General features: G+C 39.4%; 1 protein-coding gene across 5 annotated transcripts in view; it reads right to left on the reverse strand.

The window, feature by feature from the left end:
* Window positions 1-26,157, reverse strand: part of CHD6 (chromodomain helicase DNA binding protein 6) — a 203,209-nt gene that overhangs the window by 139,410 nt on the left and 37,642 nt on the right. For 4 of the 5 annotated variants that reach the window (XM_023626581.2, XM_070247062.1, XM_070247063.1 and 1 more), the window contains one exon: window positions 5,702-5,757. In XM_023626581.2, coding sequence (XP_023482349.1) covers window positions 5,702-5,728 — 27 coding nt within the window. In that variant the 5' untranslated portion in view covers window positions 5,729-5,757. Of the gene's footprint in view, window positions 1-5,701; window positions 5,758-9,035; window positions 9,287-26,157 lie in introns of those variants that run through there. The other variant, XM_070247064.1, reaches the window with a different exon arrangement.

Genomic DNA, 26,157 nt, shown 5'->3' on the forward strand with positions numbered 1-26,157 from the left:
TTATTCATAGGCTTTAAAAGTTAAGATATAGAGGGGCTGGCCCCGTGGCTGAGTGGTTAAGTTCGCGCGCTCCGCTGCAGGCGGCCCAGTGTTTCGTTGGTTTGAATCCTGGGCGCGGACATGGCACTGCTCATCAAACCATGCTGAGGCAGCGTCCCATATGCCAGAACTAGAAGGACCCACAATGAAGAATACAGAACTATGTACTGGGGGGCTTTGGGGAGAAAAAGGAAAAAAAAAAAATAAAATCTTAAAAAGTTAAGATATAGAGAATAGACTGATGGTTACCAGAGGGGAAGGGGATTGGGGGAGGGGGAAAGGGGGAAAGGGGCACATGTGTATGGTAACAGAGAGCAACTAGACTTTTGGTGGTGAACACAGGTAGTCTATACAGAAGTTGAAATACAATGATGTACATTACACTTGAAATTTAAATAATGTTATAAAATAATGTTACCTCAATAAAAAAGAAAACCCATAAATAAATAAATAAAATTTAGCTTATTTCCATTGAAAAAATATTGTTCTGTGTCCATCTCAGCTAGCAATATATTGGAAATCATCAGTAACGTGAGCTGAAAGAACCACTATGTAATATATAATTACTATAATACATAATTACTAAGTAATATTTTAGTTAAAAATTATATCTTCTTAGTTACTATTTATTTTGGTTTCTACTTATAAATACTATAAATGCATGCCCTGGTAAACCCTAGGATTCTAATCAAGATGGACCTCTGAGGTCATCTAACCCAAACTCCCATCTCAGGCTCTCTCCTAGGGACAGAAAGCTTTCTGCTCACAAGGCATATACCACAGCTGCTCAACTTCCGAGGACGGCCTTCTTTAGATGGAGCCTGTCCTCGTCAAACTCTTCCCATGCATCCATTCTCATCCACAAGTCCAGCAACAGATATGTTCATTCTTTTACACAAGATGCTTTTAATTCTTCCCTTCTTCAGGCTACATAATTCTAGTTTCATCTATCACACCTCATATGAAATGCGTCAATTCTTTTACCATCCTGGTCACTTTGCTCTGGCCTCCCAAGTATATGATTCAGAACACAAAATGAATTAAGACGACAGCAACAACAAAATCTGCTAAGATATGTCAAAAGACAGGGAAAAGCATTTAATGCTCAGATTTCTTTTCTGGTTTTGGAGGAGGGAGGAGATGGATATGGTCCATTTTAAGTCATTTTAAAACACGATTCCAGGGTGAGGCTGTTTAGAATCTTGGTTCTACTGGGCAATTTACTATCTACCCCTCCTAATGCATGTTGAAAGAGGCCTTCCAAAATGACTACCAAATAGAAGGTCTGACTATGGGGCCAGCACCATAGCTGAGTGGTTAAGTTCTCGCACTCTGTTTCGGCGGCCTAGGGTTTCGCCGGTTTGGATCCTGGGCATGGACATGGCACTGCTTGTCAGGCCATGTTGAGGGGGCGTCCCATATGCCACAACTAGAAGGACCCACAACTAAAATATACAACTATGTACTGGGGGGACTTGGGGAGAAAAAGCAGGAAAAAAGATTGGCAACAGTTGTTAGCTCAGGTGCCAATCTTTAAAAAAAAAAAAAGGTCTGACTAATATTAGCCCTCAACTTGGGACCCTATGTAGGGTGAGGCTGAAAAGTCTAAAAAAAAGAAATAGTTACTCATCCATATGATCGACTTTGGCATTCTTCTTCTTTCACTATTCTGGATTGTGGATCATTATCTGGAGACCTATGTTGGTGGTAAACATCTTCCTAGAAATCTGAGTTCCCATCTTACCCTCAGCAGAGCTCATCTGGGGCCAATTCGTTCAGGAATTTGACGGCCAGCTAAATCCACTACACTTCTTTATCTTCGTATATCTTTGGTCACCACAAAAAGTTTAGCACACTATCTACAGGTCTTTCCACTCTCCCTTACTACCACATGCTTCATCTTCCCAAACCACCCATATACTACTCTCTTCCTCCCAAGCTTTCCTCCTGGTTCCTCAGAAGCAACGTGACTGAACCCTGGCTCTCCCCCAGAAGACACCACCTCTTTTAAAACACTCTCAAATTCTTTGGTGGGGCTAACATTCTCCACACTCCCACACTCTCCAATTCCAGAGTATCACTCCCTCATCCACAGTGTAAAACCCTGGCTCCTATGAGGCATATGCCATCCCATACTATAACTGTTTGTAACCAGACTGTGTTTCTTTCTTTTTTTTTTTCTTAAGGAAGATTAGCCCTGAGCTAACATTTGCCACCAATCCTCCTCTTTTTGCCGAGGAAGACTGGCCCTGAGCTAACATCAGTGCCCATCTTCCTCCACTTTATATGTGGGACGCCTACCACAGCATGGCTTGCCAAGCGGTGCAATGTCTGCACCCAGGATCCAAACCGGCAAACTCTGGGCCGCTAAAGCGGAATGTGTGCACTTAACCGCTGCGCCACCAGGCCTGCCCCTCTTTTTTTTTTTTTTTTTTTTTAAAGATTTTATTTTTCCTTCTTCTCCCCAAAGTCCCCCAGCACAGAGTTGTATATTTTTAGTTGTGGGTCTTCTAGTTGTGGCAAGTGGGACGCCACCCAGCATGGCCTGACGAGTGGTGCTAGGTTCCCACCCAGCATATGAGCAGGTGAAACCCTGGGCTACCGAAGCAGAGCGCACAAATTCAACCACTCAGCCACGGGGCCAGCCCCCGTGCAGACTGTAAGTTTCTTAAGAAAAAGAATTAACTTTCAGTCTCTGTTGTAGCTGGCCCCAAGTAAACATTCAAATATTTCTTAATGAATAAATGCTGAAAAACTCAACAAATATTTGTTTAGTGAATAAATTATATCCACATTCACTCTACGGAAGGAAATGGGGCCTAACAATCTGAAGATTTTTGAGATTCCCACAGCACAGCTGAAGAAAACTCTTCCCACCTCACTTTTTCATTTTGTAGAGGACTTAGAATGAGGGGCTCTATGACCTGACTCTCAGTCATGGGGTGAGGAGAGAAAGTTCTCTCCTAATTACTGCAAGTCTGGGTTAACCTCCTGGTCATAGCTCCAAGTTTTAATTCTACATTTCTATTGCATTCATTGCTTATTAATGTTCCTCTACAATGGAGACATGCACCAAAACCCCTCTTACTCCTTAAAATTACAAGTGTCTGCAGACCATATCATATATCACATAATATTTATATTTTGTACTTTTCTCAGTACGAAGCAAGTAGCTGGGATGAATAAAAATCAGCATTTCTTTATCTAGGTTTGTCATCACTAACATTAGGATGTGTTCCCCTACAAAGAAATATTTTCAGCTGTACTATATACATCAATAGTGCTACAAGGGTTTTCAATGATTAGAGTTCACATTTTATTTCTCTAGCTAATTTTTTCTGCCTAATACTGTTTAGTCGTCTTAGGAGTTTAAAATATATTTATTAGAAGAAGTTTATTTTTTAATATTGATAGAAGACTACAGCCCCTGAGTGATTCACTTTCAAATGTTTTATTAAAGTCTGTTTTTCTTGTAACACTTCTTTGGGTAACACAAAGTCAATCTCTAAACCCTTTATTCTTGGCATACTACTCCTGTCATGCCCTTTCTGGTTAATAAGAAGCATCACCATTTATTACTGAGTTTTGACTAACCTGTAAAATCTATCACCTCAGTTGAATTTACCTTGAAAAGATTTTGGACAAAGAAACGAGGAATTTTCAAGATCAGAAAGTATTTACATGTCATTTTTCTCCAGAGAAGAGGAAAAACGAATTAAAGGGAATGAAAGTTTTTAAAGAGTAGACATTTTATTTGCTGCTACTCCTAACACCTTAGAATCATGGTAAGAGAAAAGACAGAGTTTGATGGTTAATTTTATTGTTACAGTCAAAGATTTCCTTGCCAGTGACATTCTGAATGCCAAGTACCTGGTGATAATCATTTAATCATGTATGATTGCTCCATTTAAGTGACAGAAAAACGAGTTGAAGTTGTCCAAAGTTACACAGATAAGTGGCAGAGTTAGAGTTTTAATCCTGTTCTACTGAAAGCAAAACCCAAGTTCATTCCAGAATACGGGCCTCCTCTGTTAGGCAATTAGCTCTCTCCACACACACTCAACCCTGGAGCCTTGTGGATTGCTTAAGCATGAACGTCATTGTCTATTTTCATGCTCTGCAACTTCTTGCAGTTCAGTCATCAGTATGGCCTATTACCAGTACCTATAAGAGAAGCAGAATCAACTGTCTGAAAGTGGCTCCACTTAATTAACTTGCTCCTCTACCATATCTAATATTAACTTTTAAATAAAAATCTCACCCTGTTCATCAACATTACTCTGAAGTCTAAAACGAAAACCCAACTAACTGAGGCTACGTAATAGCTGGGTAACATATCAAAGATCTTAATATGAACCAGTAAAATGTCAAAAGAAACAAGGTTGGGGTAATTTTGGTAAAGAACGTTTTTACTGAAATAAAAGCTTACCTTAAAGAATGTTTAAAAAATTAAATATGCAGATTATTTTAAGAAATATAAACCTGCCCATGTATCATAAATGACAATAGTTTTGAGGATTTGGGGTTCTCTTCAGTAACGTGTGCTTTTTAACAGCAGCATAATATTTCACTAGGTGGATGTGTGATGATTTAAATAGTCCCCTTTTCGATGGAAATATAGGTTCTTTTGCATTTTCGCTATTATAAACAAAGTAGCAACAAAAGCCCTTGTACACCTAGTTTTGCACACCTGTCAGAGTATATCCACAGGACAAATTCCTGGCAGATGGAAGTGCATTCTCTATAGTATTTATCTATCAGCTGACAACTTTATAGAGCCAGGACAGGAAGAAATCAGTGTGCTGACAGTGTTTAGTCACTGCTCTTCCTGTTAAGAATTGGCAGCAGATGAGTCAATTATTTCCCAAAATAGGTTGTTATGATTTGGTTTCACAAGGACCTATCCAGTGGGCACAGACCAGAGAGAGGGTAGTCCTTGTAACCACATCTCTAGGTCACCCTGTATCTGACCAGTCAATGCTCCCTGGAAGCAGAGAGGAAAGTGGCTGGTCCACCCAACCTCTTTGCACAGGGTCTCAGTGAAAGGCAAAGATTCAGATCTCCCCAGTTACCAGGTTGTCATTCAATTCTGTAAAAGGAAAACCAGCCCATCAGAGATACCCGTTTCTAAGAGACAGAGATCGGTCCTCTCATTTCACCTCCTTGAGCCACAGTGGTTGGCTCAGTTCACTATTATTTATTATTATTTATCACATGAGTTCACTATTTTCTCTAGGGGGAAACTTCCATAGATCATTAACAATAAGAATTTTATAAATGAGAATGTGTTTAGTTTAATCAAAGATCCAAAATGATAAATATATAAACTATAAAAAATTGATCAAATCTCTCTTTATAAAAACTTGGAAAGCTGTTCCAGGGTGGAAAAATTTCTCTTCCACACAGCTAATTTTGAATAATATTTTGATTTACAGCTTTCATTACATTTATTCCTATATGGAGCTGACCCGAGCGTAAGTGAAAATCCATATATGAAGTCATTCAGAACAGAGCTCTCAGCTACCACGTGGAGAATGGGAAACAGAGGCAGCAGGTAACTACCAGAGGCTGAGAGATGTGCCAAAACTACCAGAACCTTCTCTTGTTAAAAAAGCAGCAGTATATGCTGGACGCATTCACTTAAAAGATATGTGATATTTACCTGCTTCTCTTTCTTCTGTATTTTCATTATCACTTATTGAAGAAAGATATTTATTTCTGTAAAACATAAAAAAAGGCAAAGATTATGGTAAAATCCAAAATAAAACATTTTAGATTATCTCACAATCAACTGTGACAGAGGAGGAAAACACAGTACAGAGGACTACTTCTACAGAAGATGTATAATCACTGGTCTTCCAGCTCCACTACCCCCAGAGCCCTAAGGATAGCCCTAACCTTACCTAACTCAATCCCCAAACTTAATTTATTGTTCCAGATGGGGTGGAGACAGAAAGATACTGTCTTTGTAGATAAAATAAGTTATAAAAGATGCTGGCATATTAAATTGCAAAGGAAACTGAAAAAGGAACCAAAAATAATGACACGACTACAATGAGAGGACTGGAGGAGAGGGAGCAGAAATAAGCTAAGCCCTCATTCTTTTGGAAGAAAATCAAGAAATAATATATACAATTGATAAATCAAGAAACAGAAATACACACAATAAAAAAAAAGAGCTAAATGTGATGAAAGTAGTTCTCTTGCAGGACTAAGAGGCGTTGGTGTGAGACAGGACAGGTCACCCTTGCCTTTCATCAGATACTCTCCTATATTATCTGATGTTTTAACTCATATACATATATTACTTGACAAAATAAATTCCACCCCAATATTTCATATGATTTTTTAAATGACTGATATGATTGCACCCAGGACTTCGGCCTCCCTCTTCACTCCAACCACAGCGCCCATGAGGACACTCAACTTTTTCTCATAAATGACTTTTGAGCACCAAGCAATAAGAGCCCAACAATTGGCTTTACGGGTCTAAAAGCGCATTGGGGCATCATGAGGAACAGAAAGAACCCTAGTCTAGGAAACCCAGAATGCGGCGCTGCCTGAAGCACTAACTAGCAGTACTGCCTTGGGTTTGAAGCTCCCATCTTCCACATATAAAAACAACGGAGGGATCATAGAATCTGAGCTTCTTGTTTGCGCCTGGATGTAGATACTGCCTCAAATTTATTGTTTACTTTGATTTCCTGGACATCCCACAGAGCTACAGAGCACCACACCCTCAGGAAATCATCCCAGAGGCACAGAATTATCCTTATGTTCATAATTATTTCTCATATCCAAATGAAGGTGATGTGTAGAACTTTAAGATTAAAGTGAGATTAAAATTTCTGAGCTCATGGTGTGTTTGACACAAACTGAGAAAAATGAAGGAGTTGTATTCTAATTATCCTTGAAGCCACAAGTAACACTTTATCAGTTTAATGTCTATCAATTTAGGGTTTTTTCCTCCAAGAGGTAGGCATTTTCTATAAAAAGGACCATAAAATGCTACCAGGATACTGCTGCTTGCAAAGAGCACAGCAGTCACGGAGGTAACAAGCTGCAAAGCGTGTACAGTCAGGGCCCAGACCTCTTCCTAGAGGAAGCGGGAGGAGGGCAGGGAAGGAACTGGCCATATCAGGAACAGTGACAGTCAAGGCAGTAAACGATGCTTCTATGAATCAGTGTGGATTGTGATAGAACAATTATTCGCCTCAAGGAAAGCATAGATTCCAGTGAAATTGTTAAGTACTCTGAATCAGAGCAGTTAGAAGAATTTTACCCCCAATCTTCACTAAAGTGGAGTCAGTTCTAGGTAACTTATGTTAGTACAAGTTTATCTCCTTTATCACTCAACTTCAAATTATCAGACTCCAGAAAACCAACATTCTCAACCGTCACAAACTGCTACAAATTCTGACATGAATAAAGAAGTATGAAAATAAATTCTAGCTAATAAAACAGGGTATTATCAATAACCAGACATATGTTCTCAAAATTCTGCCCAAAATGAAATCAATCATTTAAAAAACACAGAAAAATTCCACCAATGTCAATAAAAATTACTTCTCACTATATAAGGAACAAGTATAATGCAGTACAGACATCAAAATCACAATTTCCTATTAAGTACCAAAAACCGGCATGCAAATAAGCAGGATCACAACAATGCCAGGAATGTGGGGGAAACAGGTCCAACTTATCATTGCTAATGGCACTTCTAATTGTTTCAAGCTTTCTGAAGAATGCTCAGGCAAAGTGCCACTAGATGTATAAACTGTGGCAGTCCTTTTATCTGCCAATTCCATTTTAAGGAATACATCCCAAGGATAAGCCAGTAGGAAATAAACCTGAGCCTTAGAGGAAGCTCAGGAACGAGGTGGGGTGAAACGTGACAATGCCTATCACAGCAGAGCTTGGGCACTGGAGAGAGCTGTGGAGATCACGCTGGCCCCCCACTCCCTGGGCCTGTGTTATCATAGGGCCTGAGAAGATCATAGAAGGCAGATGAGCAAAAGCTGCAAAGACTAGGGAGGAGGTGAGGCTGACCCGAGTATGGCTTGAATTTGATTACTCAGCAAAGAGAGAAGGCTTGCAGGAAAAGAGGTAGGTGACAGATTCTAAACCAAATCTTCCCCACCCCGCCCCCGAATTTGCTCAAATGCAAGATATTGCCCCTGGCATCTTCAGCAACATTCATGCTGCATAGATAACCCCACCTCATTCTCTGAGAGAAAGAATGTATGTGTGAAATCCAAGTGAGTGGGAGTGATGTCACTATAAGAATAATTGCTCTAGGTCAGTGAAAGGAATCTTTGGCAACCTTCATGTTATTATTGTGAAATCATTTATAGCATCCTAATGGATTGTCACACACCAGCATGCCACCACCCCACAAGATAACAGATGTCATCAACATCAATAGGTTTTCAATAAGTCATTTTTTGACTTTTATTCCTCCAAATAGTACCTAATAATATACAAAGCACTCTCTCTTAGGTTACCTCTATATTTTCACCTCCTTTATGGCACACGTTTAAAAAATACAAAACTATGTAATCTTCCTGTAAGGCTAAATTCTATGTAGCACAATGGATGAACAGATACACCCTAAGCATGTACTTCTGTGTAATACCGGAAATGGTTTTATAGCCTCTGTTGTTGCGTTGCCATCACTCAAAAAGCTGTGATTAGATCCTTTTGGCTCAATAAAGAACAAATTAAACAGTAATTTCAGGGTGCCACAACTTAATTAGAAATATAATACAGACATATTATGAAACTCCTAACTATGTGGGCATTCAGGAAATTTGTCAACAGGAGAAAAAATAATGTGTATAATTTCTGAACTATATGAAAACTGGTAGGACTCCGGCTCTCTTCACTGCCTTTCAGTGTTTATGTAGGAATGCAGCATTTAATTACCTTCACAAGAAGATAAGCTGCTAGCAATGTAAAAAGCAAATATAAAAATTCCCATTCCTTCTAACACTCACCCACTAACGATGCTTCCATTAAGAAAAATGGGTGCCAGGTTTCAAAAAGAACATTTTGAAAGTTATTATTTTCTTTATTACTGTCTCTCTCTCCAGTTCAAACATTCTGCAACAAGAACTGTCCCATTTCCATGTTCCTCAGTGCTGTGTTACGGGACACCTGAAAATAATAAAACATTGTGTGCACACTACTCCACCATTCATTCACAGAAATTATTTAAACTTACTATATCTTGAGAATTCTGCCATCCCAACAATCCCCACTCAGTCCAAGGGGTCTATTTCATTACAAGAGGGTGTGTTTATGCAAACACAGACAAGTGCACACATAGCAGACCACTACCACCATTCTTTACATTCACAGAGACAGCAGAAGACACAACTGATGGCAGGAAGGACAGGGACTTTTGCTGTTAACAGGCCCCCATCCTTACACACTATCAGGAACTTTGGGGAAAAGAATACACGGTAAGCAACTTTAAAAATCACTTACACCTCAAATTTTCCACAGTGAACATGTATTTTTATAATCAATTTTATGCTCACCCTGAACCTCAAGGTTGGTTCCTAACAACCACTCTAACAACAGCTGGCACAATAAGGGAATGCCACACTGTTCCAGGGTGGGGATTTTAGAAGGGAATAAGAATAGGACATAGGGAATAACTCACTTGGGAAGAGTTAATCAAAAAGGCAGCAAGGTCTTGGGGAATGTCACCTTCCTTAAACCACCTCTTATCAAGACTCTTGACATTCTTGACCACAGAGAGGGTCCAATGGGTGAGAGATCCCTTAACTTCTCCCTTCCTCACCTTACCATCCTCCACAAACTGGACAAATTTATCTACATCTTTGCTAGGCTGGAAGCAATCTACAGGAGGTTAACAGCAAGAATTTGAAGTGCCAAAAAGCAGAGTGCGAATCCAGGCTCTGATAATGATCAGCCAGGTGAAACCTCTCTCAGACTGTTTCCTCACCTGACAACATAACCTCATACAGTTTTAGGAAAATTAAAAGGGATGAGAATCTATAGTGTCTGTCACATGGTCAATACAAGCTGTATGGCAGTCATTAGCATTGCCTGTCCTAATGGACTTCACCCTCTCTCCTGAGGACAAACCAACCCTTCCATCAGTACTTGTTTCCCACGTCTCAGACACCTCAGACTCTGGATTACTTTGCACTCTGTCTTTCCTGATTTCATTCAGGTCTGTCCTCAAATGTCAGCTTCTCAGTGATGTATTCCCTAACTGCTCTATATGAAGCACACCTTCTCCTCCAACCTCACCCTCTGTCCTCTTACCCTAATTTAGTTTTCCTCCTGGCACTAGTTACTATCTGACATTATGTCTAGTTCATTATAAATTTATTTATAAATTTCCTGTGCACACACAGGAATCTAAGCTTTGCTTTATTCATGCTGTAACCCCTGAGTCTGGAACAGCACTGGGCTCCTAACAGGTGCTCAATAAACCTTTGTTACATGGAAGAATCATTTCCTCTCCTTAAGTTATGACGAAACCTCTCTCTATAGTTCTTCTCTCCTCCAAAAAGAAATAGGTTCAACTCTATCTTAAGATAGTAACTAAGCTATCAAATCCTCCATACACCTAAATTTTCACTTCCTCCCATATTACTTCCCTAAAGATGCTCTTAGCAATGACTCCCTACTTGCCAAATCCAAAGGGCATTTTCAGGCTTTATTCTACTTTCTTGCAGCATCTTAAACTCTGGGCTATTTTCTCCTCTTAAAATTCTCATCTCACTGGTTTCTTGGAGGCCATTCTCTCCCCATTTTGCTCCCTTTGAAGCAGGCTTCCGAAGCTCAGCTTCCTCCCTAGGCTCCTCCTACTATAAGGCCTAACCCTTAAATGTCAGTGTCCCCAGGGTTTAATACTCTTAATGCCAGAAGGGCTTCTTGAGTTCTCTACTCAAGAACTCAAGAATTCTCCATCTTCATCTCTCTACACCATGACTACCACACATTTCCAAATCTAAGCCTTCCTCCTGACCTCCAAGTGGGCATATCCAACCACATCCTGGCCAGTTCCAACTAAGTATTCCACAGATTCCACAGAAACCCACAACTCTTCCAAAATCACTCAGTATTACCTTTACGCACACACACATCTGCTCCTATGTCTCCCACTGGAGGCTAACGTCTCACGACCTTTATAACTCCTGAATCCCTTGGTTCCTCCCTCGTCCACTTGTTTAGTTTATTCCCACATTTTTTTTTGTTTGTTTTTTTACCTGAAATAGCCTCCTTCATGCCTCCTACTCTCATCCCATTACCCTCATTGCATCAACAGTATGTTTTCCTAAAGTATAAACAAAATCAGATAGTATCGCTATAGTGTCTACAGAAAAAAATTACTAATTCCTCATAGCCCCGAGCCATACAGAACCTCTCTGGTCCCGGTCCTTGTCTACTGTTTTGACATTGCCTTCCACCATTCATCCAACTATATGTAACACTTGCAGGTTCCAAAACCAGCCCGTTAACTCATGTCTTTGTTCAGGCTATGCCTCCATTTGGAAAATCATTCTACCAATCTTCCTCTCCAACCTCTTAATCTTCAAAACTCAGCTGTGGTATCATGTCCTCTGGGATGTCTTATCCGACTTCCCCTAAACCCTGAAGGCATCTCATGAAAAACACTAAACTACAGTAGCTGTATCACCAAGATATCATCTTTTCCCTGTCTGTGCGTGCCATCAGCTCTAAGTGCCTAAGCACCCTCCGGGAAGGAACTCTTCTGCAGTATGGAGCTCAGTGCCTGACATCCGGACTCTCAAATTATTATCCGTGGAATGAGTGACTGAATAAATGGGAAAGCTATGTTTACAGAAAAGGCTTTGAGCTCCTGCTTTCTTCATCATAACTGGTGGCCTCTATCTTTTTTTCCTTTCCTGTTTATTCTGTTCTTCTAGTCCAATCAAATTTCTCAGCATTCTTCATTCATACTTTTCCAAAGTAATACATGTACTTAGCTTAAGAATTGAAAAGCTTAAAGCAAAAAATAATATTCCCCTGACTCAACTCTTCCCCATTACTGATTCTCTCTTCCCAGAGGTAATCATTTGACCTTTAGCTGTTCCTTCTGCTACTTTCCATCATATTTCTAAAAAATATGCTAATAATACTATTAGATTTTTCCCCAATTTTAAACATTATTCTATTGGCTTCTTCCTATGAAACAGGAGTTAGTGAATATTTTTATAAAAGGCCAGATGACAAATATTCTAGGCTTTGTGGGCCACATGGGTCTCTACTACAGCTATTCAATTCTGCCATTGTAGCACAAAAAACGTCATAGACAATATGCAAACGATGGGTCTGCCTGTGTTCAAACAAAACTTTATTTAGAAAAACAGCCCCCTGCTATGCAAAATGAAGTGTTATCCTCCCAATACAGTTATTATCACCACTATTCATTGAATCAATATTCTATTCACAGCCAAGCCATGAACTATACTGTGCTAAAAAATTTTGTGTGTGTAATTTTCCCTAAAGATACTAAGTACCTCATTTCAAAATTTGCTTTGTTTTCTAAGAATCACTAACTTATCCCAAAATGCTCTCAAAAAAGCTTAAAACTCCTCTCAATCTACGTTGAATTTTTTCCGTGAGTCATTGTATCTGGAGTCTATTCCCTCCAACCTGCTTCAAAGCAGGATGGGACTTGTCATCACCATCCTTCTGGGGATTCATTCCCTTTGTCCCTCTCAAGAGTGGACTCCTATGTTTCTTCTCTCTAGGTTTACACTCTCATTTTGGTGAATCACAATGTTCATGAACTCTCTAGGAAATACATGAATGAGAGGTAAATTTTTGAGACTTTCATGTCTGAATATGTTTCTCTTCTACCTTGATGGTTTGGTGGGTAGCAAACCACAGGTTGGAAGATCAATTTCTCCTCAAAACTTTGAGAAGCACTGCTCCATTGTCCTGTTCCTTGTATCACCTCTGTGAAGGAAGCTGAACCATTCTGATCCCTAAAATCATTTGTATACAACCTCCCTTCTTCTCAGAAAGCTTTTAGGATCATCTTTTCACAATGATGTGCCTTGGGGCTATTTTCATCCAGGAGGTTGGGCACCTGGTGGATTCTTTGACAATCCGAAAATTCTTCTCTCATTCTGAGAAGTCCTCTTGTGTTATTTCTTCATAATTCCCTCCTTATTGCTTTCTTTTAACAGAACTCCTTTTACTGTATTTAAATGATGGATCTTCTGGGTTGTACCTCTAATTTTCTCTCATTAAAAAAATATTTTTTTCTCTCTTCATGTTCTACTTCCTGGAAGGCCTCCTCAACTTTAGTTTCCAACCCTTATTTTTTTTTATGGCTAACACTTTTAACATTCAATAATTCTTGTTTTGTACTGTTTTGTTTTTATAGTCTCCTACACTCATGCCAACAAACCAACAATGGAAGGGCATTCAAATGACAAATGGTCACTCTTTCCTTTCAAAGAAGACCCTGTGATCTAGTGGAAACATTTCTGCACAACTAGAATATTCAAACTGGTTTGAGAAATGCTTCTGTAACAATTTTAAAGATTTCCTATATTTTCAAGGCTCTGGATGAGAAGTTTTATTTTCCATTAAAGCTGTCACAGCAAAATACATTGAGAAGAGACATTTATCTATCTATCTATCTATATCTATCTTCTACCTTGATGGTTTGGTGGGTAGCAAATATATATATATGAATTCTTTCTGATGCCTGAGTTTTCTTTGGAACATAGAGAATTTGTAAATTAGATTGGCTTCTGTGAAAAGTTACCTTTTGTGTACACTTTAGGCTAGAGCACATTTGCAGAGGTTGATCTTTGATGCTCTGTGCTACAGGCATCTTAATCTCGTGAGTACAGGTCAAAAGCATTCACATCTGTAAGACCAGAAGGGGACCATGAACAGGGACCATAGCTACTTTAACTACTATTATATATCTAATTCCTAGCACAGTATTTCGTGAATGAATAAACTAAATATATCAATATTACACATGTATTTATCAATGGTGGCTCAAAAGAGAGGACTATTAACCCTTCTCTCCAAAAATGTAGATGCCTAACTTGAAATATCTGCCAAACATTACTAGTGGGAAGGTACCATCACAACTTCCACACTGAGGCAGCTCTTTGTTTCACTGGCTGGAAAGTACATTACTGCCACTAACATTAATTTAAGATGCTCTGCTCCTCAAAGTGTTTTAAACAGTCAATGTATTATAGCAAAGGCTTTGTTACCCTGTACGTGGGTAATGCAAGCCATAAGGCAAATCAGGAGTAATGATTTTAATCCTTGTCTGTGAGAAGACATAATCAGCATTAAGAGTAATGATAACCTTCTAGTAAACTCTTGTTACTAGATCAAGAGTTTTAGAAAAGTCCATTTTGAGAGGTTTCCTATCTTTTACTAACTCCTCAGGCTATTTAAACTAATTAACATTGACTTAACCACTGTCTTGTGTTGCTAAAATTCCTCACTAAAATCTGTTGTACCTGAGATGGTGTAAAGGCACAAACTAAGAAAGCTCTCTTCATGGACTAGAAATATTTCAACAATGCTGCATTCACAGAATCAGAACTGAATGGGACATCTGAGACCACATGGCCAAACACTTCGATTCTGATGATGAATGAGACAGATCTGCATAACATAGGAAAAGAAATATCAACTCCAAATCCCAGTTCATCTCTTCAGAAAAATCTTTCAACTCCTAATTTGGTGATAAAAATCAACTTGCTTGATAAGAATCATTACTAAGGGTAGTAGTAGAAGCAAGCAGCCAGGCACTACCAGAGCTATCAAATATCACACTGTAAACTAAAACCTGACTGCACTTTTTTTTCATCAGACCCTACGCCATGTCAACTGACCCAGATCAGGAAGGGTCACATCTGTGAACCCAGGACTGAAGAAACCAATCTCCTGACAGCCGAGCCCAGTCAAGGTCCAGAGTCCTGAAAATGCAAGCTATAACCTTACATGGGAAGACAAAGGGTTTTATAAATGACACTCCGTATACTGTCTCAAGAGGCCTCACCAAGATCCAGGGAGTGACGTCAGCTTCATGGTGGAGTGAACTTGCCTGGGACTTTCTTCCCTTCAACATACAACAAAAAGGGACATCCATACTCCAACAGAGGACATCCTAACACAGCACAAAAACGTCGGGGTGACACACAGCCATACGATGGAAGGCGGAGAGGCTGCAGCCCCCCTCAGAGGGGCTGGAAAAGGGTAAGACAGAACTTCGCTCCCTCCCCTAAAGACTGCAATCTGTGACCATGAGGAGGCTTTGTGAGGGAAGGAAGGGAGGAAGAGAAGTTTGTTCATGAGAACATCAAGGACCCCAGAGGGCCCATGCAGCTTAGAAGCTAGACCTCTACCAGTGCAAGAGCTTTTGGTGTGGGGGGGTGACCTCATCAAGCCAACACCCCAGGAAACCAGAGAGTGAGAGCAGAGCAAGAAAGCCTGGAGAGCATGCAGGATAAAGCACCCCTCCTCCAACTCACCCCACGCTGCTCCACTGCCTGGGATATTGGCTGAAAGCAGAGGGTTCAGAATATGCAGCTCTTGACCCACACCCAGTGGCGACAGGTGGTAACTGCAACCAAATAATATCAGGATGCATAAGATCCGACCCACTTCCTCTAGCAATATCAAACACTATATCAAATCTCCAGACCAGAGAGAAAACGACAAGTACCCAGAATTCACTCCTGAGGACACAGAGATATGTAATCTAAATGACAATGAATTCAAAACAGCTATCATCAAAAAACTCAACGAGGTAAAAGAGAATGTAGAGAAACAATTCAGCGAGTTCAGGAGCTACTTCACAAAAGACAGTGAAACTATAAAGAAGAATCAATCAGAAATATTAGAGATGAAAAACAAAATGGAATAGACAAAACAAAATACGGATTCCTTGAATGCTCAAGTTGATACCATAGAGGAGCATATAAGCATAATCGAAGACAGAAATGTCAAAATGCTCCAGACAGAGGAGGAGAGAGTGCTAAGACTAAAAAGAAATGAAGAAAGACTCCAAGAAATATCTGACGCAATTAGGAAATGCAACATAAGAATTATAATTCCCATAATACCTATGGTATTTAAGAAGGAAGAAGAGAAGGCAAATGGAGCAGAAACCATGTTCAAAGAAATAATAGCAGAGAACTTCCCAACCCTAGGGAAAGAGAGGGGAAATCTGTGTGGAAGAGCCTTCCAGATCTCCTAGATATTCAACGTAGAAAGACCCACTGCAAGGCATATGGTACTAAAACTGGCAAAAAGGAAATGACAAAGAAAGAATACTCAGGGCAGCAAGGCAGAAGAAAATAACCTACAAAGGAACTCCTATCAGACTTTCAGCAGATTTAATGCAGAAACCTTACAAGCTAGGAGAGAATGGAATGACATATTCAAATCTTTAAAAAACAAAAACGTTCAGCCAAGAATACTCTATCCAGCAAAAATATCCTTCAGATATGAGGGAGAAATAAAACTTTCCCAGACAAACAAAAGCTAAGGGAGTTCACAGCCACGAGACACACCCCCCCACCAACAAGAAATCCTCAAGAAGGCCCTCATATCTGAAAAAAAAAGGGGGGGGGGAGGAGAAAGGGATTACAAAACACAGAGTAAGGAGGTAAACAGGTAGACAGAATCAGAATAGGAAGCAAATACTCAAGTATAGCATTAAGCTAACGGGAAGGAAAACACCAAAAACAAAGATAATCCTGTCATTTTAACCACAAACTCACAACACAAGATGGAATAAGATGTCAGAAAAACAACTTAGGAGGTGACGAGGAAAGGGACTGAATCGGTTTAGACTAAGGAAATAAGAGGCCATTAGAAAATTGACCATCTTATACATGAGATTCTGAATACAAACCTCAGGGTAACCACTAAACAAATAAGCAGAAAAGAGACACAAATAATAAATAAGGAGAAAACAAAGAAACACATTATAAAAAACTACATAATTCAATGGGTAGACCAAAACACACAGGACAAGAAACAAAGGAAATGCAGGAAAACTGGAAAACAAGTAATAAAATGACAGAATTAAGCCCTCATACACCAAGAATTACCCTAAACGTAAATGGATTGAATTCTCCAACAAAAAGACACAGAATGGCGAGATGGAAAAAAAAAAGCAAGACCCAACAATATGCTGACTCCAGGAAACACAAGTCAGCTCCAATGACAAATACAGGCTCAGAGTGAAGAGGAGGAAGACGATACTCCAAGTTAATGGCAAACAAAAGAAAGCAGGTGTCACAATACTTATATCAGACAAAGAAGACTTCAAGATAAGACAGGTAAAGAGAGACAAGGAGGGGCAGCATATAATGATCAAAGGGACAGTCCATTAAGAAGAAATAAGACATAAATATCTATGCACCCAACATTGGAGCACCAAAGTTCATAAAGCAACTATTAACAAACCTAAAAGAAGATAATAATAACACACTAAAAGTAGGGGACCACAACACTCCACTCACATCAATGGATAGATCATCCAGACAGAAAATCAACAAGGAAACAACGGAATTAAATGAAAAGCTAAACCAGTTGGACTTAATACACATATACAGAACACTCCATCCAAAAAACAGCAAAATACATGTTCTTCTCAAGTGTGCACAGAACATTCTTAAGGATAAACCATATGTTGGGAAATAAGGCAAGCCTCAATAAATTTAAGAAAATTGAAATAATAATAAGCATCTTTTCTGATCACAATGCTATAAAGCTAGAAATTAATTACAAAAGTTGAGAAGGGGACAAATATGTGGAGACTAAACAACAAGCTATTGAACAAACAACGGATCATTGAAGAAATTAAAGGAGAAACAAAAACTATCTGGAGACAAATGAAAATGATAACATACCACAGCAACTCATATGGGATACAGCAAAGCTGCAGTAAGAGGAAAATTCATCACAATACAGGCACATCTTAACAAACAAGAAAAATCCCAAATAAGCAATCTGAAATTACACCTAACTGAATTAGAAAAACAAGAACAATGCCTAAAGTCAGCAGAAGGAGAGAAATAATAAAAATCATAGCAGAAATAAACACTATTGAAATAAAAAAAGCAGTAGAAAGGATCAAGGAAACAAAGAGCTGGTTCTTTGAGAAGATAAATAAAATTCACAAACCCCTAGCCAGACTGACAAAGAAAAAAAGAGAAAGCTCAGATAAACAAAATTAGAAATGAAAGAGGAGAAATAACGGGCACCACAGAAATACACTGGATTATAAGAGAATACTACGAAAAACTATATGCCAACAAAATGGATAATCTATAGGAAATGGATAAATTCTGAGACTCTTACAACCTCCCAAAGCTGAATCAAGAAGAAACAGATAATCTGAATAGACCAATCACAAGGAAAGAGATTGAAACAGTAATCAAAAGCATCCCAAAGAATAAACCACAGGATCAGACGGCTTCCCTGGGGAATTCTACCAAACTTTTAGAGAGGACCAATTCCAAAAATTTAGGGAAGACGGAACACTTTCTACACATTCCATGAGGGCAACATCACTCTGATACCAAAGCCTGACAAGGACAACACAAAAAAGGAAAACTGCAGCCCAATATCACTGATGAACATAGATGCAAAAATCCTCAACAAAATTTTGGCAACCCAAATTCAGCAATACATTAAAAGGATCATACATCATGATCAAGTGGGATTTATAACGGGGACACAGGGATGGTTCAACATCTGCAAATCAATCAATGTGATATACCACATCAACGAATTGAGGAATAAAAACCACATGATCATCTCAATAGATGCAGAGAAAGCATTTGACAAAATCCAACAGCCATTTATGATAAAAACTCTTAACAAAATGGGGATAGAAGGAAATTACCTCAATATAATAAAGGCCAAAATGACAAATCCACAGCCAACATCACACTCAATGGGAAAAACTGAACGCCATCCCCCTGAGAACAGGAACAAGACAAGGATGCCCACTACAACCACTCTTATTCAACACAGTACTGGAGGTTTTGGCCACAGCAATTAGGCAAGAGAAAGGAATAAAAGGAATCCAAATAGGGAGTGAAGAAGTGAAACTCTCACTGTTTGCAGATGACATGATCGTTTTTGTTTTTTTAAAGATTTTATTTTTCCTTTTTCTCCCAAAGCCCCCAGGTACATAGTTGTGTTTTTTTGTTTGTTTTGAGGAAGATTAGCCCTGAGCTAACATCTGATACCAATCCTCCTCTTTTTGCTGAGGAAGACTGGCCCTGAGCTAACATCCATGCCCATTTCCTCTACCTTATATGTGGGACGCTTACCACAGAATGGCTTGCCAAGCGGTGCCATGTCGGTACCTGGGATCCAAACCGGCGAACCCCAGGTCCCCAAAGCGGAATGTGCAAACTTAACCACTGCGCCACCGGGCCAGCCCCTAGTTGTGTATTTCTAGTTGTGGGTCTTTCTAGTTGTGGCATGTGGGATGCCGCCTCAGCATGGCTTGACAAGCAGTGCCATGTCTGTGCCCAGGATTCGAACCGGCGAAACCCTGGGCCACCAAAGCAGAGTGTGCAAACTTAACGACTTGGCCATGGGGCCGGCCGCAACATGATCTTATATACAGATAACCCTAAAGAATCCATCGGAAAACCATAGAAATAATTAACAACTACAGTAAAGTTGCAGGGTATAAAATCAACTTACAAAAATCAGTTGCTTTTCTATACTTTAATAACAAACTTACAGAAAGAGAACTCAAGAATACAATTCCATTTACAATCGCAACTAAAAGAATAACGTACCTAGGAATAAATTTAACCAAGGAGGGGAAGGACTTATACAATGAAAACTATAAGACAGTACTGAAAGAAACTGATAAGGACACAAAGAGATGGAAAGAGATTCCACGCACATGGATTGGAAGAATAAACATAGTTAAAATATCCATACTACCCAAAGCAATCTACAGATTCAATGCAATCCCAATCAGAATCCCAATGACATTCTTCATGGAAACAGAACAAAGAATCCTAAAATTCATATGGGGCAACCAAAACCCCCGAATTGCTAAGGTAATCCTGAGAAAAAAAGAACAAAGCTGGAGGTATCACAATCCCTGACTTCAAAATGTACTACAAAGCCATAGCGATCAAAACGGCATGGTACCTAGTACAAAAACAGGCACAGAGATCAATGGAACAGAACTGAAAGCCCAGAAATAAAACGGCACACCTACGGACAGCTAATCTTCAACAAACGTGCCAAGAACACACAATGGAGAAAAGATGGTCTCTTCAATAAATGGTGTTGGGAAAACTAGACAGCCACATGCAAAAGAATGAAGGTAGACCATTATCTCATGCCATACACAAAAATAAACTCAAAATGGATCAAAGACTTGAAGCTAAGTCCTGAAACCATAAAACTCCTGGAAGATAATATAGGTAGTACACCTCTTGATATCAAACTAAAAAGGATCTTTTTGAATACCATGTCTTCTCAGACAAGGGAAACAAAAGAAAAATAAACAAGTGGGAGTTCATCAGACTAAAGAGCTCCTGCAAGGCAAAAGAAACTAGAATCAAAAGAAAGAGACAACACACCAATTGGGAGAAAATATGCGCAAATCATACATATAACAAGGGGTTAATCTCCACCATATATAAGGAGCTCACACAACTGAAGAATAAAAAAGACAAACAGCCCAACCAAAAAATGGGCAGAGGATGTGAACAGACATTTTTCCAAAGAAGATACACAGATGGCCAATAAATGCATGAAAAGATGTTCAACATCACTAAGCATGAGGGAAATGCGAATCACAACTACACTAAGGTACCACCTTACGCCTGTTAAAATGGCTATAATCACTAAGACTAAAAATAACAAATGTTGGAGAGGGTGTGGAGAAAAAGGAACCCGCATACACTGCTAGTGGGAATGCTAACTGGTGCAGCCACCATGGAAAAAAGCATAGAGATTCCTCAAAAAACTAAAAATAGAAATACCATATGACCCAGCTAGCCCACTACTGGGTGTCTACCAAAACAACTTGAAATCAACAATCCAAAGTAACATATGCACCCCTGTGTTCGCTGCAGCACTGTTCACAACAGCCAAGACATGGAAACAATCCAAGTGCCCAGTGACTGATGATTGGATAAAAAAGATGTGGTATATATATACAATGGAATACTACTCAGCCATAAAAAACGACAAAATCATCCCTTTTGCAATAACATGGAAGGACCAGGAGGGAATTATGCTAAGCAAAATAAGCCAGACTGAGGAAGACAAACACCAGATGATTTCACTCATACGTGGAATATGAACAAACACATGGACAAAGAAAACAGTTCAGTGGTTACCAGGGGAAAAGGAGTGGGGAGTAGGCACAAAGGGTGAAGAGAAGCACTTACGTTGTGAGAGTCAAGAAAAAATGTACAACTGAAATCTCACATTGATGTAAACTATTATGAACTCAATTAAAAAAATTTAATAAATTTTAAAAAAAAAGGCCTCACAGTAATGCAGACCTTTTGACTTGTGACATTTTAATGCCTTTTGTGGAGGCATAGTAATACCTGCAGACTCGGAAGTGAAGATGTCTAGGGATCTAGGTTCTGAACAGGGCGGTAGTACCATTTATACCATTTATGCAGTCTCTCTGGGGTCTTAGTTTCTTCATTTGTAGAAGAGGCACAAAAACCACCTCTTGGGAGAGAGAATGGGTGAGTTCTATTTTGGACAGGCTAAGTTTGAAGGAACAGTCAAGACTGAAGCATGGTGAATGGAGGGAACTTAGAGCTCTGGCAATGCAATCTTTTTATCTTAAGATAATGCAACTAAGGGTCAGAGATATCTGATTGCCCAAAGGCTCATAATTATTCAGAAATACAAGATTTAGATTTCCTGGGTTCCAATTCAGCCCTCTTAGCATTACATCAAGTTGCCTTACAGGCAAATGAAAATAGCCTGAGTGAGAGGTCAGGATTTCGAGATGTTCTATTTTGGGCACTCAGAGAACGGGCAGAGGTTACAAAGATATTCTATAGTAAAATTACAACAGTCTAGAAAAAGAAAAAAAGAAAGCCGATGTGGCAAAAAAACACAGGATGTAGCAGAGGATGGTTTTGATCATAAGATAAACAGGAAGCAACTAAAACAGCCTGATAAAACTATCATTCAAGAGCACCTTTTAAGCACATTTTAGACAAGATGGATGGACCCTTCAGATAATATTATGTATATAGGAGCAAAATATTTCATACAAATAATTCATATGATAAATATAGATAAAATCTTTATAGATATAACCGCAAGTAATTGTTTAAATTCTTTACCTACTTTCATAATGCCTCCCATCTGACTTCTGAATTGTTAAATGAAATTGTTTGGAGGTAATTTACAGTAAGGAACAAAGTCTATCTGATAACTATCCAAGACAGCAGGAAACAAAGTAAACACATTAACAGAATCATAATACAGACAATACTCAGCAGAGTTTTTACTTTGGGACAAACAGTAAAAGAAAAATCACATATTTACAGTCATTCAGGCTCAGAATTCTTTATTCTACAGGAAACAAAGAGCCAACCCAAGTGCACACCAATCCACAATCTGAAAACATCAACTAATGTGTGGAATTCCTAGCACTAAAAGATGGGCTGGGGCTGGCCCCTTGGCCAAGTGGTTAAGTTCACGCGCTCTGCTTCAGCGGCCCAGGGTTTCGCCGGTTTGAGTCCTGGGCGCCACATGAGGTGGCGTTCCGCGTACCACAACTAAAAGGACCCACAACTAAAATATATACAACTATGTACTGGGGGTCTTTGGGGAGAAAAAGGAAAAATAAAATCTTAAAAAAAAAAAAGGCTTTTCCTCTACTTCTACAACTCTGCTGTATTAAAGTAAAATAAAAACCCAGGATTCTTCCACAGTGTTTTGTCTCTACTGTTTAAAGAAAAGACAAATAACAGATTTTGAACCTGACACAAATTTTCTCCCATTAAAGTTTTAAGGTGAAATCCTGAAACCTAACTTCCACATCTTACATTAAATCGCCTGCTGCAAACCCAAGAGGATGCTGCACCCTGATGGATTCCACCGTCATTTCAGTCTCCTAAAAGCTGTTCAACTCCCACACTTTGCTGAGAGTCTAAGAATTTTTGCTTAATAGAAACTGAGAAGGATTTTTTTAAGCTTTGGATTTTTAAAAGATGAAACAGTTTCTTAATAATGCTTTCCCACCCTCAATTTCCTCTTCCCCCAAATCTAAAAGGAATAGAGTACTAAGATAAATGCAGAACCAGTCTGTGGAGGAATACATAAACCAAGATGCTGCATGACGTGACTGAGACGTATGTAGAAAGTTCTCCTGTAGGGGCCGGACCCATGGCCTAGTGGTTAAGATCAGCGCGTTCTGCTTCGGTGGCCCAGGGTTCAGTTCCCAGGCATGGACCTACATCACTCGTTGGTGGCCATGGTGTGGGGGCAACCCACATACAAACTAGAAGAAGATTAGCACAGATGTCAGCTCAGGGCGAGTCTCCCTCAGCAAAAAAAAAAAAAGTTCTCCTGCAAAAGCAAGCACGGAGCACTGGGTGAACAGTGAGGTGGGTGGCTGGCAACAGGAATCTCTTGCCAATAAAATGCCATGGTTCTCCAAATCTGGTTTACTACACTAAGAGCAAAAACTGCAGGAAATAAGGAGAATACTCAAGAGGCCAGCTTAGGGAAATTTAAGCCAATTGACTAAAATCTGTTAACACCATCTACATTATTTGTGGTCCACCTGATCTGCCTACAAATTGGTACAGATTGTTGTCACCTATTTTACATTATCAGCAAACAACATATTGTTAAAATTACTGACTTTTAACACCTAAATAATTACTTAACTAGAAACTCCGCAAGTTTTCAGATTGGCATGTGGCACTATTTTAGGAGGACTCATCTAAGAGATGACAAAATTCATGCCCAGAATGAGTAAGAGAAGCACAGAAAAGAGTCTGTTAGTATACTAGGTAAACAGTATCAAGTCTCAGATCAAACGACAATTATTTTGAAATATAAACTTAATACCCATCATCTCCCACTTATATTACATTATATTTACACTACTTATTCCAGTGCTTGTTTCCATCATCAGCACAAGCACTAAGAACCAGCTGTAGTGATGTAAGACTGTTCTTGAGGGGCTGGCCTGGTGGCACAGCGGTTAAGTTTGCACGTTCTGCTTCAGTGGCCCGGGGTTTGCCAGTTCGGATCCCAGGTGAGACCTATGCACGGCTTGTCAAGCCATGCTTTGGCAGGCATCCCACATAAAAGTAGAGGAAGATGGGCACGGATGTTAGGTCAGGGCCAGTCTTCCTCAGCTGAAAAGAGGAGGATCGGCGGAAGATGTTAGCTCAGGGCTAATCTTCCTCAAAACATGAAAAAATAAAAAAAAATTTAAAAAAAGATTGTTCTAGATACAGATGACCAGTTTGGAGGACAGCAAATTTCCAAACTGCCACTCTGGAGTATATGTGCAGAATGAGATTCACACCTTCAATCACAAATACCCTTTTTTTAAGATGCTAAAACTGCAAAAGAATCCCTTTATTGGTGGCATAGTATAAGCCCAGGCTAGTAATAAAATGAAGTCAACAAAACTCAGGAAACTCTCTCATTAGCCTGGATGTGAGAGTATCAATTCTTAAAGGCTCAAGAGAATCCTAAAGGAGTTGGTGACAAAGCTGCACGTTACACAGACAAGTATAATAAAGGCAGCCCTCAATCAGAAGAATACAAAATAATAACCGTCCAGAGGGCCAAGGGACCACATCAGATTCACCTTTGGGTATACATATATAATAAATAGCCATACATTGGTGGGTGAGCACATGGACTGAATTTATAACTGAAAGGGCCCACTGGCTAGTTTTACCACTCACAATATTTTCTTCCCACTTCCCTCAAATGACTTAAGGGTCAAAAAACATAAGGAGACAATTTTTGCAAGGGAATCACTCTAAGTTCTCAGCTTTCTGTTACATGTTTGTGTAAGTCTTGCCCTGGCCAAAGCCTCTCTAGACACAAGAGTACCAGGGGCCGCTGAAAGTGCAGAAACAATCTCATATCCTACTTATGTGGAGGTATCAAGCTCTGTACACAAAAGTTGGTAATTCCAAGTCTATTACTGGTATTCACTTTAATTTGACTTCACAACAATTGGGCTTTAAAGCTAATTTCACTTTAAAATTCACCCTAAATTCTACACACAGTGTAACGCCAGAGTTTCTTAGCAACCTTTGCTTTCTAGGAATGTGACTCCCATCTAGATTTCACACGCATCTCCTGGATCCAGGTTCAACTCCCAACTTGGTGGATTCCTCGGATTCTGCACCCAGAGTTACCTACCTCTGGTAACAAACCACAGGGCTGACCTGCTTCTGCTTGCAGCTTTTAAAAGCCACACAGTGAATCTCTCCTATCATCACTAATTCCTGACCCAAACATCGATGGCTCCCATTATCATTAACCCTTACAGGAGAGTTACCACTTTGGATGTCCAAATCTCTTAGCCAGCAAAAAAGGGATCTGGTGATTTGTCAGCTGCCACAAGAAAAAGGGTATATCATCACAGAGATAAAAGCAAAGATAATGCTTACAGAGGAGAGCAGTGACATTTTATTTACACCAAGTACAAAGACATATCTGAAAGGCCATAAAAAATCTTAAAAGCTGGCATTCAATACTTGGTAAGAAGAACGGCAGCAAAATGAAGTGTAAGTTGCTCTAGAGAAAGCCTCAGTATTAACAATTTGATCCCAAACGAAAAGAAGGCAGTTTGGCAATTAATATTTTTGCTGACTGAATTAGATACCTATTTTTTGACATGAAGTTGGACAACCGTCAAACATGTATTAAAAAATAAAACCCTGGATTTTTTTCTATTTCCCCTATTCTAAACTGGATCTGTTTTTTAAGTTTTTACTTTTGGAATCAAACAGTATGACACTTTAACTTTTATTGAAGTATAAGATGCATTTAAAAAAAGCATAGCTCTTCACAAACTGGTACACCCATGTAACCAGTATCCACATCCAGAAA

This window comes from Equus caballus, chromosome 22 (genome assembly GCF_041296265.1).
Source record: "Equus caballus isolate H_3958 breed thoroughbred chromosome 22, TB-T2T, whole genome shotgun sequence".
NCBI lineage: Eukaryota > Metazoa > Chordata > Mammalia > Perissodactyla > Equidae > Equus > Equus caballus.